The sequence below is a fragment of the Castor canadensis genome, chromosome 4, assembly GCF_047511655.1.
Source record: "Castor canadensis chromosome 4, mCasCan1.hap1v2, whole genome shotgun sequence".
In the NCBI taxonomy this organism is placed as follows: domain Eukaryota; kingdom Metazoa; phylum Chordata; class Mammalia; order Rodentia; family Castoridae; genus Castor; species Castor canadensis.
Genome location: NC_133389.1, coordinates 142,436,654 through 142,456,760, shown reverse-complemented (window position 1 = coordinate 142,456,760; position 20,107 = coordinate 142,436,654). Strand labels below are relative to the sequence as shown.

Sequence of the window (20,107 nt, the reverse complement as noted above, 5' to 3'; positions counted from 1 at the left end):
TACCACATGCAAATGAAGGATTAGAACTGAAGGTGAAAAACTAGGACTGAAGGTATTGACTACAGCTAGAGTTCAATTCCTTTTAAGAAGAATTTAGAAAATAAGTTCTATAATCATGAGATGGACTTCCTGGGCTACTTTGACTCTTACCCAAGTATCAGTGTGTTTTATTTGGAACAATCTCTGCCTAACACAGACCCCCAAAGAGGGGTAACTTTCAGTGGAATGCATAACAACAAGACGACGACAAGTGCATAATTAAAAATAACTAGCACCTTGCCTGAATGAAACTAGCTCAACTGTATGAGAAGTGAAATAATCAGCCTTTGCTGTCTGCTATGGTCTCTATCTAGAACACTAATGCTTAGTTAGATTTTCCCAGTAAACGATCACCAGTTTTAATAGGTATCAGATATGTACTTAGACCAAATTCTCAGCTGTAAGAATGCCCAAACTTAATTGTGTGAAATTGTTAGAGTATGTGGATTATAATTTTCTCCCTTTGGAAAGCTGGATTGATTATAGTTAGATTTTTTTTCTCTATGAATTTCAATTCGCTTCGACTTATTTTTGGTATCAATGTTCCACTAATTTGTTTTCTAAACTGACATCAGATCACATGCAGCCAGCAAGGCAGAGCTTATTCACTCAGCTGGTAGCGGAATGTTTTGCAGTTAAATCCACGTGTCATTATCCCATGGTTTAATGCATCAGTTTTCCTCTTCCATTTAGAGAGGGAGCAAAGGGAATGAAAGGTTTCTACCAGTTCAGCTGAAAAAAAGGGTTTCATGGGAACTGTCTGTGGGGTCACTGAGGCAGAATTAGACAAGTTTAAAAAAGTGTTCTGGACCTTTACTCTCCATAACTGATGCCTATGACATTCTTAAAGGCAAAAATTCTTAATTCTTACAATCAATTTTCACTGAAGAACAAAGGCAGAATTTTGTTTACATTCTATTATTTTCTCTTGGGTGGAAAATACAGAACTATCCATTTTTGTATTAACGAGAATTCTGAATACTGCTTTGGTATTGCGACTTTAACTTGTGGTACTGTAAGTCCTCAATTAGCTGAGCTTCCTTGTGTCCAAAACTACACACTGTCCAATGTTTCCATTTACTGCAGTATTGCTGAGAATACACAAAAATGCACACTGGTATCTGAGGTATGTATGTGAAAAATATGTTAAAAGAATTTTTTTAAAACTTTGTAGTTTTGTACACAAAAAGCAGATAAAAGTATCCGAAAGCACTCAACTAAATTTCTATTCTAAATTCGCACAAATTTGTTTATAAAATAGAAAATAAGCAAGTTATTAAAAATCAGGATGCTTGAAGATTTATCTGAGAAAGTTTAGAAAGGAAAATGAGAGAACAATTAATTATAATAAAAAAATTCTTAATTCTCTCAAGGAACTGGAAATGGGGATGGGGGGAGATGAACCATTTACTGCATAGAAAAAATTAACTTTTAATGTTTTCATGGCCACCAGAAGATTGTGCTGTAGCTATAACTGACTAGATTTGTCCTTGGCTAAAAGGTTTTTTTTTTAAGGACTAAAAATGGAACCTGTTTTGTTTTAGTTATATTTTACATGTAGGGATCTGATTTCAATATAGAAGGCCATTAGGTGAAGCCTGATGTCTTACAAGGTCAGACATCATGAAGGCCACATGTGTTTGCAATTTAGAGTTCACTATAGAACATTTGGTCTCAACCTTGACTGCACACTGGGAGCATTAAAAATATGGCTACTAGGGTCCCACCCTAGAGATTGGGTACAGCCTAGACATCTGAATTTTCAAACACTCCCCAGGTGATTGCAATGTGCAGCGTGAGAACTACTAAAGTCGAGGGCTGCTCTAAAGAAAGGAAGAATAACATTTAGAAACAATGACTATGTTTTCAATAATTACTTAAGTTTCTAGCTGTTGACGGTGCTGAGAAAATCAATGGCTTAATTTGAAGATGGAAGACACACTTGAAGAGAAGCTTGAATTAACCATAAGTGAAAAATATTCCATGATTACTGAAAGGTACTTCACCTAGTTCAAGTTCAAGGAAATTTTGCTCAGTAACTTCCAACTTCTCTTCTGATCAGATCCATAACAAATACTTTCAAAAAGTAATTCAGTCTCCTGACCAGAACTTCCTACCCCATAAGATGTGTTCTCAGGCAGCACCAGGCCTACAAATGTAAAGCCAAGACTGCGAGCTCCAGGCAGATAATGGACTTATCTGTCTCCTTTACCACTGGGCTCTGGTGCATATTAGGCAGATATGTAAGAACTGACTCAAATTGCTCATGAGGTGTAACTCATGAGTACTATTAGGGTCTCCTTTCCCATAGCTAATTAGATCTTAGGACATATTGGGAGACAAAGCTAAGTGGCTGTCCCATCATAACCCCATTATGCCATTTAAAAAGTTTTCATGTATTGTGACATGAATTACCTATTGGCTAAAGATCAGTAAGTCTTTTTCTGGCAAAATTAAAATAAAATCAGTATCTTTAAGAAATACCACTGAATGTAACTTTTTCTTCTAATTTTCTAAGAAAACCTCTGCTTACCATCTGCCCTGCTCATGAAATCTTTTAAATTTAGATGGGCAATGTATTAGGTAAGAAATCTTTTTTCCCAGACAACTGTAAAGAATGACTTTGACATCCTTTCCATTTAGTGACAGTAACCTCAGGTCTTGCTAGAAAGAAATTTTAATTTGAGCATAGTGATTTCTGAGTCTACACAAGCCATTTACTTTTCATAAACTTCAAATTTCTTCCCTTTTACCAAGGGCCTGGCAGCTTTCCTCTGCAGATCCTGCTACAGAGGTACCAATATAAGCAGACATTATGTGGAAGGTCTGTGTTCTGGGAATACCATGGGGGTGGAGGAAACTGCCAGGACACACACTTCCATCTGGGAAGGCTCCCAACACCAGCCAAGAGCTAGGAGTGATGACAAGGGCAGAAAAATGGGGGAAATCAGACATTTATCACAACATTTTGTTTTCTCCTCCTGTCCAAATATTGGGGAACCTGTGATTTTAGGGAGAAAGGTGATGAAATGGCTGTTCACTTAACCCTAGTTTGAAAAAAAAGCAATAAATGCAAATATTAGAAGACCTAGAATTTAGGCCCTGTGTCTGCTGCTTAGTAGCAGCATAATTTGGGGGGAGTTACTTGACTTTTAGAGCCTTATTTTCTCATCTGTAAAATGGGAATAATAACAACAGCTGCTTGCATGAGGTTGTTCTGAAGATTAAAATCAGACAGTCCTTGCAGACAGTCAGTTCTTGATAAGTACTGACCACTAGCTACCAAGTATGGAGCATGACTGAGGAAGAATGTACTATTATAAACATGTATCCAAAAAAAGGAATTTTTTACAAAGGACAGTCAACTAAAGGGAAGTGTTTTGTTGGTTTTTCTGTTATTCTATGACTGCAACTTTTTGGAGCATGCAAAGTCTTAGGGTGGTCATTCTGGGCAGGGCCTAGTCTCCTATAGGAATTCACAAATTATTACTTGTGGGGAAGAATTAAGAAAGGAGTGCCCTAGTATACTCATTGTTTCCCTAACCCCAAGTAAAACACTTCCTAAAACTGAATTATTTTAATAGGTCCTTAAAACTATTTCTAAATGTTAAAGTTAGCAAGGTGAATAGGAAATTCTAATATAAATATGTACTGTTTAAATATTTACTCTGTAGTCAGCATGAAGTCTTTTTCTAAAAAATTAATTCTGAACATCAGTAGAAATTATTCAAACCTGTATGGGAGAATTTATTACTTCAAGACTATAACGGGGTAAGAATCAAGGTATCATCTAATCTAGACCCCCACCCCCACCTTCACTCTCTGAATCTCATAAAGAAGTATTCATCAACCCTATTCAGGGCATGAGAACATTTGGCCCTCCCATTCCTGGATTTTTTTTTTTTTTTTAATGGTACCTATCTGCCTCATTTTTTAAACAACAAACAAATGAGTGAATGGCAACAGGCATAATATCTGGACAGCTTGTTAGAAGTCTCCAAGTAAGAATTTCAAATTTGTAATTTCAAAAGTCAACTACTAATAAAATAAGTTCTTTTAAACAGCAGTGTCTCCATATGTTGGCTTTTAGCATTTACACACACACACACACACACACACACACACACACACACACACACACACACACGTGTGCTCTCTCTCTCTCACACACACCCTTAACCAAGTATGGTTATACCTACCCTACGGTTATTTATAAATTCGAAGTTATAGTTACTTATGATGAAAGTTGTCTATAAAATGTAAGATTTAATTTCCAGTTGTTCCATTTTAGCAATAGCATTAACAAAATATTTTTAAAATCTTACCTCAAAAATTTCAAAGCCATAAATGTCCAAAACACCCATGACCTTCTTCCTTACTTTTGCTTGTGCCTTAAAAAAATTTCAAATCAATAAGTTAATTTCAGTTTAACAGAACACTGTAAGCATCCAAGGAATATGGATGCTTATAACACATTATAAGTTAATTGTTTTTAACTAGAAGAATAACTAATTTGGTTGTTTTTTAAAGCTTATGAGACAGGATATCAGCATGGAATCCTTTAGAAATTTGAGTAACAGGTGACTTAGTTTTAAAAGGCACTACTAGTGCTTTATTTATTAAGAAGAAAAAAAAAAGGCATCATTGACTCTTACAAGAGGTAAGGCCTTTCAAGATAACTAGTTTACTGCTCTCATTTTAGTGAAGAACTTATTAGTAACTGCAAAGGTAAAGTGACCTTTCAGCCAGATGTGTGCAACGAGTTAGCACATGGATGCAACTCTGTCAAGGCCTTTGGACTATTCAGTCACCAGTAAGCTATAACACACATGGCAACACAGAAGAAAGAAAACCCCAATCCAATCTTATGTGAGGTGATTTTTTATTAAGGAATAATCTTTCAAAGTGGTGATCATCTGATTATGAAACCTAACGTTCTTCAACTTCAAGGCTACACTGTGTACGCTATGTACCACAGCTGATTTCTTTGCCTGTAGAGACTTGGTACCTTAATGCTTTCGTTGATTCGATTCACCAACCATGAAAACAACCTGCTGTAGAGGTTTTTAGCCAGAGCATCACGAGCATAATAAGCCTATTAAAAAGAAAAAGAACTTACAATACTTATTTTCCACAAAATCATGAGAATATATATACATATATATTTTAAATATTTAAAGCCCCTTTCTTTCAAATTTCTTTTGAGAACCAGCTTTTCTTACACTCCGGATGAGCAGTGAAACCATTAAGAGAATTAGGTAAATTGCTTACTTACACATATTCTATTTTTTTGCACCTTAGGAAACAAGTTCTAAATATTGCAAAACTTGTTCCCACAAAGATATTTATTCTTAATGTTATGGAACAGAGGAAAACCAGAAGCAATTCAGAAGTCCAACAATAGGAAAAGAATACATAAACATTCATTGAAAGGGATATTGTATTGTCATTATAGAAAAAGTTATGAAATTAAGTAATAAAATGGAAATGCTTATGTGTGAAAATAAAAAAGCTGTATACTTAATACAGTAGCTTTTTTTTTTCCACCCCCACACATCAGAAAGGAAGCTCAAAGTAAATTAAAATAGCTCAGGGGGATGGGATCAATAAATGTTTCTTCATTCAACCTTTTGAGTGTTTTCTTCTTTTTTTTTTCCTGGTGGTACTGAGTATTGAACTCAGGGCTTTGTGCTTGCTAGGTTAGCACTCTACCAATTGAACCATACCCCAGTCCTTAAGAGTTTTGTAAAAACAATCTTCCCCAATGAACTTTCATAAATTGTACAATGAAAATAAAATTCTTTTCATGTGTTCACTTAAGTACTTTTAAAGCTATTCAGAGCTATTAGACAAAAACAAGGCAGGAGCACATGTCTTAAAGACTGAGAATCTAAAGGCTGGAAAAAGTCAAGTCTGAGTGCTCTTGAAGGTACTGGGTATCCATGTGTCCAGGAAGTAACTAAGGACTTTGAATTCAGCCTCCTGGGGAGCTGGGATGACATCAGCAGCCTAAGAAGGAACTGGCCTTAGAAGAAGAAAGCTACAAATTTTGCTATTTTTACAGCATCCTGACCATGTATGTGTATTTTGCTACTTATAAGTACAGTCAGGCATTACTGTTAAAATAAACCAGTACATTTTTATTTTATAAAGAGCATGGTGTCTTAGATTATGTGGGAATACTTCTTGCTTAGTGGTTTCAAACTGTGATTCAAGGGCCCCAGGAAACTGAGGATCTCAAGCCAAATTATCTCATGCTAAAGGTTAACAAAATGTGGCAAAAGTTTTACCCAAAGATACAAGGTAGCTCAAATAAGCTCATCAAGGAATGAGGTAGGAGGCACCTGGTCTAGCTTCTGTAGAGGATGAATAAAAAGCAACACACACAATAAAAAACGACCCTCAAATCCACATATCCCTACAGGACCTTTTTAAACAACAAAGGCTTCTCATGACATTCATACAAACTTAACAACTACTATTTGCTCTGGGAAAACCTCTGAACTCACTGGTTTTCCAAATGTAATCCTGGACCAGCAGCAGCAGCCTCTTTACGCTTACTGAAATGCAAATTCTTTGGTCCTAACCCAGGCCCACAGAATCCAACATTCTGGGGGTGCAGCCAGCAAACTGCATTCAACAAGCCCCAGGTGACTGTTGTCCATACTCAAGTCCCAGCCATGCTGCTTTGAATCCTCTTCCCAAAGCTAAAGTGACCAAGCCTGCCTCTCCTGCTCCTGTCCCTGCTCTGTGCTCCAAACCCGCCTTTTCTCAATGCTTTATTTTTGAAACACCCATTCACCCACTCTTTATACATCTAAATCTTGCTATGAACCCTTTCTTAATCCCTTATTTCCCTAGGAAGAGTCCAGGTGGGCACCTGTGCTGTGCAGGTTCTCAACATCTTCTTCAAGTAAGCCACTCACCATCTGACTTTGAAGAGTGAAGCTGACTTTGACAGACAGCAAACAGAAGCAAAGCAGTAATTTAAGAGGAAAGACAGACACAGTTACACTGAGGAAAGAACTGCAATACCCCAAATCTCCATATATATAAAATTGTACTATTATCTGCATCTACTATAACTCCCCTAAACTAAGAAAGCAATGCTGAAAGAAAGTAAAGGATGGTTGAAATTCTTGAGAGAAGGCCCAAACTCTACCGTGTCTTCTAGAGGCTTAAGGTAAAAGTTATAAGGCTAGTTATAAGAAGGATGAGACAAGAGAATATAGTTGAATAAACAAAGTTGGCCCAAGTGGAAAGTTCTGAATTAGTCATTTAATTCTAGCCCAGAGCAGCAGTGACTGGAGGGAAATGGCTAAGCCACAGAACCAAGGGTTTACATTGCACAGGGCTCCAGATGCTGCCTGGGTACACAGACATACACGTATCATCCAAACATCCACCCGTTTAACTTGAACCAAAAGAACAAGAAGCAACAACTCAGATCCATGTCTTAGAAAGACTTCACTGGCCTCAGGGGGTACAACAAGAAAGGCAGGGAGTCCAATTTGGCCATTTGACCACAAAACTGGCTTCCTCCACTCTCTTTACCAAATCAGTAAATGGTAGCTTCATTTTTCCGGTAGCTTGACCAAAAACATTGAGTCATCCTTGACTCTTTCTTATACCATCAAGCTATCAGCAAACCTGTGAACTCTGCTTTCAAAACACATCCAGGAAGGGTCCACATTTCACCAACTCCAATGGAACCCAGATGCTTTGTTCTTTGTACCCCTGCTTACTGCTCTCCACATCCAGCCAGATGACCCTTTGAACTGCTCCAGTCATTTCCTACTTCCCTCCAGCCTCTTTCCCTGTCCCTCCGGAGCCTCCTCATTCTGCTCTACTTTTGTCTTTGTCACTGCACTTATCACCTGCTGACTTGCTACATCATTTCTTTATTATGTTTACTGACTATTATCCAGCTGCCCCTGCCTGAAGTTTGAGGTTCCTGAGGGCAGCGATCCTTATCTGTTTAGTTTTCCTCTGGGTCCCCAAAACCCAGAACGATGCTTAGAATACAGTGTGTCAGTTGAAATAATAGCCTGCAAAACAAAAGTTCACATAAAAAAATCAGCAACTTAAAAAAAAATTTTTCTTCTGTACATTAAGATTTACTCACCTGAGCCACATTCAGTGTAGTTGAAACTTTCTCCTGCTTTGCTTCAACTGTTCGGAAACTGAATGCTCGTTCTAGAACGGACTGATCAATGCCAGTCAACTCACAAATTTCTTTTAACTCTGTTGGGGGAAGAGGGAGGGCAGAGGAAAATGGACACAAAAGGTGACCTTATGGGAGATGCTAATTATCATTACTGAGGCCTAAGCTGTTCTTTTTTTCTAAATTACACTCAAATTGAACAGACTAATGTATATAAACTAAGAGATTTAAAACTTAGCTACAAGTACATTTCTTGCTTCGTTTCACTAGAAAGTTTTTTTCAAACCAATGCAAAACATAAGTTTTACTTTCTAGATTAAAAACTGGGCAAAAGTTCAAAGCAAGTTCCCTAAACAAAGCTGATTCTCCACTGACTTACCATTTTTATCTTTGATTTTGCTTTCATCTAAGCCATTCACTCGCGATTCAGGCTTGAACTCGATGTTCCCCAATTTCAACACCGTTGACACCACCTCCAAGACAGACTCAGCTTCATGATCCATAAAGCCCACAATCTGCATGGCATTCTGGAGACAGAAAAGAACACCTATTTTGTTTTGGCAGTTTTTTTTTTTTTTCTTCTAAATGTATCATATTATAGATTTACTTCTGGAGGCAAAAAATCTTAAAAGACAAGGCTATTTCTTGCTTAGTGGTTTTAAACTGTGATTCAAGGGTCCCAGGGATATTTTGCATGCTGTTGCCACAGAGCAGGGAAGGCAAGAAGCAAGATGGCAGGAGACAAAGAGGATGGGGACAAAGCTTCCGTCCCTACCCCATTTCAATCACTACAGTATGTATGTGGTTTACACTGGGGTTTTGCTACAAGAAATAAAACCAAACAAGATGCTTCTACACCCCCAACTAAGAAAACATCTTCGCTTATTTTACATATTAGAAAAACTGGTTTGCGAAAATGAAGTGCCTCATCAAGACACTATAGGTGCAAGGAGCACTCATTCTTCCTAAATTGTAAGGTGTGCCAATTATGTGCCAGGCAAAGTGGTTACAGAACTGGCCTTGGACTCAGGTCTTAAAAACAAAATCATGTCCAGGAGTGGAGTCTATTGCTTCCATATGAGGATTTTTATACAGTTTTTTAAAAATGGCACAGTCTGAGATGCTTTCTTTTTGAGAACAGCTGGCATTCTTAGTATGTGTGTGTATGTCTAGGCTACATAACAATGGGGTGATGTACATTTTAAACATATACAACGGTAAAGAGAGCGGGAAAAGAATCCCCATGTCCTTTTCACTCATCTACAATGATTACCTGATGCTTATCCTGTTTCATCTCCAATGTGACTGCTTCCCCACCTCCCCACAACCGCAGCGGCCTCATTTGGAATAAGTTCCTTTTACTACATAGTGTCATAATGGGAGTAATTCTGAAAGTGCACACTACATAAAGACAGAAAAGAGAGTACTGTGTATAATCATTTCTTTTCTAATGAATGTGGAATGCTAATCCTTCTGGTTTATACATCAGTTTTCTAAAACTGTATAAAAACAGGATTTTCTGTCTCAAAAAGTTTCGATTTAACAGGATCCAAGGGCAGTTTTCACACTTGGAAATTAACTTTGGCTATAAAACTTTGGCTGTAAAAACACTTGGAATTTAAATACAACATTAAAAGAGTCAAGTCCCATGATAATATATGAAAGCTCCTTTTGATAAATGGTAAAATCACACGTGCTAGTAAAACACAGCCTTTGCAACCATGTATGATTGTTGAGCTGGTAAAAAACCAAACTAATAAAAAATGTAACAAATTCTTATACAATTCTAAAACCTTAGGGAGCATGAGTTATAATTTAAAGAAAGCTCAGAATTATTACCAGTTCTGATGAGCAATATGGTGTGATCCATTTAAAGTATAATAAAAGCACTTTGTCTTACCCTAACGGTTCTGAAACTGGCTGCATCATCCACTCCATTAACTTTGGCAGAGTCCAGGCTTAGGTAGTTATATCTGCTGAAATCCCGCTCAAGCTTAAGTTTGTCTGTTCGATCACAAATACAAATTGAAAAGTTATTTCAATCGATATAATCATTTTCAGTATCTCATATATATTTTCTTTTAGACAGTACTAGGAGTTGAACTCAAGGCTTCATGGCTTGCTAGCCTTCACCACTTAAGCCATACCAGCAGCCCATTTTGTGCTGGATATTTTTGAGATAGGTCTCATTTTATGCCAGGGCTGGCCTGGAACTCATCCTTCTATTTGTGCTTCTCCAAGTAGCTGGGATGACAGACGCATGCCACCTCACCTCGTCATTGGTTGCAATGGGGTCTTGCAAACTATTTGATCAGGCTGGTCTCAAACCACCATCTTCCTGATCTCTGCCTCAAAAGTAGCTAGGATTACAGGTCTGAGTCATCACACCTGGCAGTATCTCATTTTTTTTTTAAACACTTCAGAGAAGGTAACTTTCATATTATGTATTAAATCAACAGAATAAAAATTGATGCCCAAATATTAATACCAGCATTTTCCTAAAATCGCTTGTCAATGTACATTACTCAAACTGCTTTTTTTACATTTATTGTTATTAAGTCCCATTCCTTAGTTTTAAAGTATCTTTGACATGCTATTCCAATACATATTTGGTTTTCTCTAGTTTATAGTAATAAATATTGGAGAGTGGAAAATATTCTTTATCTAAATTGTTTATTACATTCATTTGAATTATTCTGGTGAGATATATTCCACCAAGTGGTATAGCTTGTGGTAGGCTCTGGTCATTTTGTGATTCTAGCTGGGACTGCTAATTAGTTCCCCAGAAAGGGGTCCTCACTTTGAAGTGACACCCACCTATGCAGTCTAATAGATCAGCTTAAGCAGATCAGTCGCAAGTCTGCCAGCTTTATCTTTTTGCAAATATATGTAGATACCTCAGTGCTCCTTTAATGTGTGTTTGGTATGAGTGAGGATGACTTTTCTTCCTGAGAATGGCTGACTCTTCATAGCTCTTCTTGTTTGAACCATTTATTTCAGTCTGCATTACTTAGCCATTAGCTATTGGGGTCTGTCCTTGTCGATAGTTTTAAACCTGCACTGAACAATTTGCTTTTATATAACTGTTATTTACTGTTTACTGTTCCCTACTAATTTTGTTTCCCCAAGTGAAATATTCTTCCATTTTACTTTTAAAATTTGGGATTAGCACTCCCCCCCAATATCAGACTCTTTTAATCTTTCTGAAATGTATAGCACAGTCTCTGATGAAACAAATGCTGTGGTTTGCTAGAAGAAAACACATCATATTCTCCACATCAACCAGCCATGGAAAGAAAACTTTTAAGAAGGAATGAGTGTTAAGGGGAATGCTTTGGAACATGTTGTAACACCTTGAAACACAAAACAGGGACTTACGGAGGAGCTCTTCAGAGGCACCAGAGAGCAGCTGGTAGAACACGTGGAAGTTTCTTTCACCTCTTGGCTGCTTAACAACTCGAGATTTCTCTAGGAGATCTAAAGAGAAAAAGAAGTCATAATACAGGATTCATTTTGCTTGCTTACTTTTCCATTTTGTTTTATATTATAAAATAACAAAAAGTTACATTTTCAGCTTGACTTTCACAAACATGCACAACTAAAATTACCAAATTAAACAAACCAGGTTCTTTTTAAGGAGTGAATATGCAAAATAAGTTACAGTGAACAAGCCAATGAAATAATAATACAGTTTTTAGGACATATTGCAAATTTAAGCAATGAAATGCAGCCATTTCAGTTACGAATTCATATAATAATTACAATGACAAAAACAAGTTTTGAGATCTTGCTATGAGCTAAGTGCTTCACAGACATTATCTCATTGAATCCTCCCAAACATTTTACAAGGTCATTTCAGAGCTAAAAACAATGGCTGTCAGTTGGTAACTGGTAGAACTAGGATCTGAAATTAGCCATCTGACCCTAGTGCAGCCTCTACTCCACACCCACTCTCCACTTTCTGGAAAAAGAAAAGCTTATTTTTCTGGATTTCTTGAAGTCTTGGAATTTGGTGTTATTTGAACGTATACATTCATTGATTGCAGATAATTTTAATGTCATAAATTTAAGCTGTCAAGCTAATATTCAAAAATAAAAAGAAAAAAGAAAGAAACAGGAAAGGAGTCATTGTGGCAATATACTTCAGAGGGCAAATACAATGTCAAAGGATATTCCTGTCCAGAATCCTGCTGATCCCTCACCAGTAGGGAAGGGGGACACAGACAGACGGACAGTGGACTCTATAGGCAAATGTCAATTTTAGCTATAAGATTTCAAATCAGTACTCCCATTACTGAACACTAATTCTAGAGAACAGACACATTTGATTCCTAATCAGTTGAAATCTAAAACGTGCAACCTCTGTGGAAATGACCACTGAATTTTAAAATTTGTATTACTGGAATCCACACCACATTTGAGGATGAAGCCGAGGGTGAATTAAAAAGTATAGTTTTTTTTTCTTTTCTTTTCTTTTGAAATAGGGTCTCACTATGAGGCTGACTTTGAACTTGCAATCCTCCTGTCTCTGTGATCACAGACATGTACCACCATGCCAGGCTTAATGGTAGTTTTGATGAATGGTAAGTTGTAGGGCATCTTAACTTCACTGGAAGAATGAAGAGGTGGGTTGCAAGGAAGCATAAGATTAATCCAAAAAAGAACAAAAATTTATAAATATAAAAATTATTAGAAATAAGTTGTTTGGAATTTTTCATCTCCAGCTCTCCCATGACTTGGAAGACTGCCATGCTCTGAAATCATAGATGGAGAATAAAGAATTCAAATTAGAAACAAATAACAAGTAGAAACTGAAAAGCACAAGTAGGAATATAACATAAGGAAATAGTTTCAATCAATTAGTAAATAAACACTGACACAGAGAGTGGAAGAACACACAGGTGAAGATAAACGTACATTACGATTCTTCTTATCACCGGTAAGCTTGTATGGGGTCCTAACAGAACTCGCACAGTTTCAGAAGAGAACCTACAGATTCTTCACTGAGATGCTAATCCTCACAGGAAATTCCCCACTCTAGAAGAAGGTAACTTGGCTAGTGAAAGATACAAACAAACACCACAGTTTACTTCGTCCATTCATGCGCAAATCCCTCCAATCAGCTCAGTTACTGCCCCCCTACTGTGTGCCAGGAACTATTTGGGAATGAGCCCAGCACTGGTTGCAAACAAAGACTTTCTTCTTCTGGCCTACAAATCACACATGTTCCTAGTTATCACATCACCCAAACCAACAGCAGCAACTCTTTTCAAGGTGAGATGACACAGTGCTTATGAGAAAGATGACAATGTTGGGGAAGGCAGTAACCACAATATCCAGGTACTTCCCATTGCCCTGGGACCCTGCCACGTCTTCCAGAACCTGTGCACTGGGAAGGCTGCTGCCTTGTCATTCAACAGTGACACCTCAATTATGACAACAAACAAGTATCTGGCAGCATTTGCACAACCATATTCAAAAAGCAAACTGTGATACTTCAAGACGTAAAATAATACCCTCAAAGGGCATGTGACAAGCTTGGTCACACTGTGCATCTGTGACACAATGTCTAGTCTAATGCTTGACACTTCTGATCAAATGCTCAGACTACAGTGAGTGTAGAAACAGCCATGGCTGTTGGATTCAGCAGAGAACAACCACTGAGTTAAAGAATAATGTTCACTTGGGCATGATGTGAGAAGGAATGTCAGCCAAATGTACTCCTTGACCCACTTGTACTGATGCGATCAGTAATGACTACCACAGCCAAACAGGAAGCACAATAATGTGTGTGTTTAAAAGGAAAGGTGGACAAAGGGAGTAGACAGGGAACTTCCACTGACTTCACTACGTATCCCATGCTTTCTGTTCATCACACTCAATCCCAAACACCTTCTCTGACCTGGGCTTTATAATCCCTACCTCATCCACGAGAAAATGAGGCTGCTGTCACACTCTTGGTAAAAGACAAGAGAAAATTTTGAGTGACTGGACTATCTTGCTTATACTCTATAATTTTCCAGTCAAAAAAATGCAAAATCCCTAAACACTTGGAAATGCTACACTTCACATGAAATATCTGATTTCACTAAGCAACTCTCACAAGATGATAAGCTTTTATTACAAAGCAATTGTAGGTTTTACTAGTTTAAATACTCACTCTATTACCCCAGAGCCTCCTATTTCAGCTTCCTTATGACTTTTCTCATAAGTCATGAGCTTCCAGGAAGAAAAGTAATTAGGGAAAATGTTTGCCCCAAAATAATTTACTAATGCCTAAAACCATTCCCTATTGGTATTTTGTACTAAATGTGCATGCACCAACATAATCTATCAGCATGAACTCGTATCAAATAGAGAACATAAACTCAGTTCATCAAGGGACTTACCACCTGACCACTTTAATTTACTTAAATGTGCCCCCGAATGAAGTCAAAGCAGAACACTGACACAGCCTTCTCTTCTGCCTTAGGTACTTCTGCCACTACTGACTGAGCCTCTGCTAACGAGATTTAGTGAAGAGTTACTGCTACCTGTCAGACATGCAGTACAGGGGAGAGTATGAGAGTCTCCAGATATTCTAATGTAGCTATATCCCCTTCTCAAGATACAAAGTTTCTATCAAGGTTAATATAAATTTACATTGTAAAGGAAGAGATAAACTAATGAAGGAATTCTAAAGGAAACATTAAAGGGACAGGGACAAAGAAATAATGGAATCAGAGCCTGCCCCCTTATCCCACCATGACAGTACCAATTGACCATTAACACAAAGAACCAAGTCATCATTGAGGGGCTTTCTTCGTTTGGAGTAATTACCAGCTAGCCCACAACATGTACTGTGCAAGTCACAGGACAACCTCCCTAAGGCACTGCACCAGCTGAAAGATCTACTTCTTTTAACAAACAAAAAGAAATAAAATGAATAAGGGCTGGAAAAAGGAAAAAAAAAAAAAAACAAACACCTCATTATCTGGGGCATAACAGAGGAAAGATGAGATAGCATGATAAAAATTTCTTCATTTTATGCCTAATCTCCTCACCTAGAAAAACAAGTGGCCACAGACTGAATGACACTTCCCCTGGCTTTCCCCTTGTCTCCCTTCATTTATCATCTCCTCAATACTCCCTTCCATTCACTGTAGCGGATGGATGGCAGAAGGCACCACACAGTCTTGAGGCAGTAACTTCATAACCAGCTTTTGTTTTTTAACTGTCTTTCCAAACCAGCAGGAATTTGGAAATTAGGGAAAAATATTAAATTCTCACCAATGGTTGCCATTACAATTAAGTAAATAAAGAATGTGAATATAAAAGAAAGTGATCTAATTTCTTGATGAAGATTTAGGAAGAATCAATTTTGACTCAGTTTTGCTAGTGAGGTCAGAATAACAGAGAAAAACCCCATTGAAAGACTGTGACTCAAAAAGTTAACTGCTGACAGTCCCACCAAGACCCTGCACCTCCTCTCTAATTGCTCCAGTGTGAACATTTGAAAAAGCATCTCAGAGTCATTTATGTTCTTCCAATAGATTTATGCCTCTTCATTAAAGCAAAATGATACATTAAGCAACAAGCATGTACATATAACCTAAGTAATCATCATTTTTCTCCTTGTCTCATTATCTCTGAAAAAAATTTAAAAACCTGCCCAATAACCAATGTGTAACTGGGCAAAATGCATGACAGTTTCAGTGGAAGATTCTGAATGTGAATTTATGTTTACTTCCCTATTGAGCATATTCTAAAATCAATTCTATTCTTTTTTGTAAATAGATGACATAAACCCTCAAGATTCACAATTAGGAAGTTCACTAATGACAAATTTCAAACATTAAAAAGATGGAGTAGGTATCTTTTTTACAAATCATTCACGGTACGTATTTATTACAGTAAAAGAAACCCATATAAACACTGGCATCAGAGCTCTCAGCCAGTCCTGAGCTCATACAGATCACTATTTATTTGAAGGGTAAGGTTTGGAGAAATATAAAGCATCTGACACGCCCTGACGTTACAACTGTTCCCCTCCCTCCACTACAATTTCCAGCTCTTTAATTTTAAGGAATCAGCTTGAATTTCTCAAAAATCAGTATCCTCAAGTTACAAAATCAACATTAAAGACAGTTAAACATGCTACACTAAAAGCTCTACAAGTTTCCAGAGTTTGCACCTGAAAAATTAGTGTGGGCTTTAAAAAATTAAGAATATTTGACTTACTGTGTACACAATTAACTACTTTTTAAAATTAGGATTCGCTTGCACATATACAGTATATCTGTATTTTCACAGATTGTTTTCTGATGCAAATTTAATGTCTAATAATTGAAACTTTACACATGAATGCATCTGACTCTAAAATTCTAGAGTCAACCCTAAAGCAAAACTAATGAAATATCTAGTCTTTTTTTTACATCTTATTATTATGCATACTACACAAATTCATTCAAAAATAGCTACCTTTTTAAATTGTATACAGTCCTGTTTCATGATAAACATAATTTGTTTTTCATGGTAAACATATTTTTGCACCAAAAAACAAAAACAAAAAAACCCACAACAAAGTCAAGAGAAAGGAAAGCATCTATTTTTATCTAAAGTCATCCATTAGTGAGTAAGTTTCACTGCTACAGCCACTTCAAATCAATGTTGAAAGCCGGGCACTGATAGCTCATGCTCATGCCTGTAATCCTAGCTACTCAGTAGACAAGAGATCAGGAGGATGGTGGTTCGAAGCAAAGCCAGCCCAGGCAAACAGTTCACAGATCCCTATCTCGAAAAACCCTTCACAAAAATAAGGCTGGTGGGGTGGCTCCAGGTGAAGCCTATTCTTAAAAAAAAAAAAAATCAATGTTGATTATTTCTGTCTTCATAAAGATCCTTAAAAATCAAACAAACAAAAAAAAGGTCTAGTATTTCAAGCGAGGTAATGTATTGGTCTTAATTTTTTGATGATTCGTGATCCTAAAGAAGACAGATTGCAGACAGTGCTAACTGGTGGGTATTCACTAGTTACTGAGAGCTGATTCACGTACGGGTGGTCTCCAACTCCACCTCGGTGTATATAATCCCAAGGAATAAAGAAGACTCCTTGAGAACACATAATAACAGGTAGTTTCACTCATAATGAATGACTTGCAACCAAGAAAATCAAAAGATATGAAAGAACAAAGCTATAAATCCCAAACAATTTAAAAAAGCAAAATTATGTCCCATATCTACAAAATGGCCTGAGTGTGCCACATATACAGATGAAACAATGCGCCATGAAACAGACAGCACATAAAAGCATGACACAATTGTATCATAAATTCCAAAGAGCTATAAAAGAAAAGGAGTCAGGAGCAATTTGCTCTGTCCCCCACCTTCCCTGTGAAGGGAGGGGTCATTTCCTTCTGCTGCCTGTTTGCCTGTGGAAGGTTCTTCCTTAGAGTAATTCCCCAGCCTCTCTTAGTCCCTTATTCCTCCCAGCACAGTGAGGTTTGGAGGAGGTGGTCATGCACACAGGGCTGCACCTTTCTGGATTCGCTACACTGCAATGCTGTGAGACAGATGGAGCAATGCACACAAGGAGAGGCTGCAGGTGCTTAGTGCTGTCAATGACTGCCAAACTACCACTGCCAGAGACTACTAGCATACCTCTGTGTTTGGGTGATCAACCAAAGCCCCTTTCTTCAACCCTGCCTTTATAGTGATAAAGCCGCTTCCTCTCCAACTTGATTTCCATGTCTATTTTACATGCATTTCCAAAACTGGGTGAAGAAAATGATCAGACCCCTGTGTCAGTTAGTTTGAGCTGTGTAACAAACCACCCCAAATCTCAGTAGCTTAAAACACTACCATTTATTAGCTCATGGCTCTGAGCCAGTTTGGCTGACTCTGCTGGGCTTGCTCATAGGCTGGCAGTGTGCCAGGAACTGACCTAAAATGACCTTAGATAACAGATGAATATGTCTGACAGTTCATTCTGTGTGCTTCTCATCATCCAGCACTCAAGCCCAGGGTTGTTCACAAGGTAGTGACGAGAGATCCCAAGAGCAGCAAGAGGGCAAACTCCAATATGTAACCAATTTTCAAGTCTCTGCTTATGCTATATTTGCTAATTTTTCCACTGACTAAAACAAATCTCATGGCCAAGCCTTGAGTCAGCAAGAGAGAGGGCTGACTACCCAAGGGTGTAGACACAGGGTGAGAAATTATCATGGCTGTTTCTGAAAACTATGATTGTGACTGTTTATGATATTTACTAATTCTTTGACACTTTGAGAGGAGGGTTCCATTCCCTACCTATGAAAGTGTACATGCTTGTGCCTACTTTGACTGAACAGTACAGATCACATGACTTCCCAGGCTACTTCAGGATTCCTTCAGGATCTCTTGGAACATGCACTGTCACAACTGAACCTAGCTGCCATGCTAAAAGAAGCTCAAACCACACGGGAGGACACGTGTTAAGTGCTCCATCCTCAGAATCCTCCCAGCCAAGGCCTGAAGCAAAATGACAAAGCCTCCGGAGAATTCCAATCTTCAGTCCTGTAAGTTGCTCCCAGTTGAAGCCCCACACATGGTGAGGACAAGCCAACCTTGCTGTGTTCCATCTAAATTCTTAACCCACAGAACCTTCAGAACACTTGAAAGGATTGTTATTTTACACTCTAAGTTTGGGGAGTTGTTAGGTGTCAAGATTAACTGGAACGCACACTCATTTCAACATCTGCCTCCCTTCAGAATTCACAAGATCTAATTTTTTCCTCCCCAAGCTGAAACAAAAAAGATAGCGACAGATGAAGTTTGACTATCAATAATTTTGCTTGCCTTTCTGGAATTTAAACAAAGTATTTTAAACTATTTTAAAATGAGCAGCACAGAATATGCCAATAAAATTACCCAATAAAGCAGGAGCTTTACTTCTCAACAAATTTCTCAACTGTATATATTTACTTTTGTGATATTAATTCATATATATATGTGTGTGTGTATATATATATAATATATATACACACACACATATATATATCAAACGTAAAACACATTTTAGCTGCTGGTCATTCAGCAATAAACCAAACTAAGTCTATGTCCTTATAGAGTATATATTTCGGCAAAGGGCTAGAGATACGAATTGAGTAGCCTTATTTCTTGTCCTTAGTTTACATAGATTATATAGCTCACTTGAAATCATAAAGTATTTTCATAGCATATAGCTCACTGTGCTGTTCTTTTAGCAGGCAAAAATCCCTTCAGATTTATATCATATTTTCCCCAGTCTAAATTGTCACCAACTACACAGATAAAAGCTGCCTAGGAGTATTAAAACAACAAGTTTCTCAAAGTTCCCAGTTTATAATGCTAGATATGAAAATCTTCAAATACAAATGCATAAATACAGGAAAACCAACAAGCCATAATAAAGCAGGAAAAAATGCCATTTCCTATCATGTGGACCTCTGGATATGCTTCCACATTTTATCTTCTCTAGTGGAGCAAACGCTACTTTAGTAACACCTCTCTCCTACTGACACTAACCTCAGGTATAAGTAACTCTCAAATGAGTTCCAGACTTAAATTGTGTAGCATGCCTGTTTTAGAAAGAGAGATGAGTTACTGGCCTCTCTTTCCACTTCCTGGGTATACAACTAGCTGCAGGTATTTCAGGCCACTTTCAGGATAATAATTTTAGCTAACAGCAATCTGTGTTTTTTACTAGGTTGCTGCTGGAAAAGGAGGCAACATATACTTCCTAGAAAATGGCAAATCTGTGTTTTCTCCCAGGTTACAAGAAGCTAACTTCTAGTAGCATAGAGAGAACACTAGTGGATTTACCCACTGCTTTACAGCCACTTAAGCCAGCAGGCAGCATTCCCAGTGGCCACATATGAGTCAGTCCTCCATCTTCACAAGATGAAA

The 20,107-nt window shown here is 37.7% G+C and overlaps 1 protein-coding gene across 8 annotated transcripts in view; it reads right to left on the bottom strand.

Annotated features, from left to right (window-relative positions):
* Positions 1 to 20,107, bottom strand: part of Myo1b (myosin IB) — a 162,149-nt gene that overhangs the window by 40,267 nt on the left and 101,775 nt on the right. For all 8 annotated transcript variants that reach the window (XM_020158154.2, XM_020158150.2, XM_074071297.1 and 5 more), the window contains exons 8-13: positions 11,582 to 11,680; positions 10,104 to 10,207; positions 8,583 to 8,730; positions 8,165 to 8,283; positions 5,048 to 5,134; positions 4,365 to 4,430 (exon numbers count right to left, since the gene is read on the bottom strand). In XM_020158154.2, the coding sequence (XP_020013743.2) occupies positions 4,365 to 4,430; positions 5,048 to 5,134; positions 8,165 to 8,283; positions 8,583 to 8,730; positions 10,104 to 10,207; positions 11,582 to 11,680 (623 nt within the window). The remainder of the gene's footprint in view (positions 1 to 4,364; positions 4,431 to 5,047; positions 5,135 to 8,164; positions 8,284 to 8,582; positions 8,731 to 10,103; positions 10,208 to 11,581; positions 11,681 to 20,107) is intronic.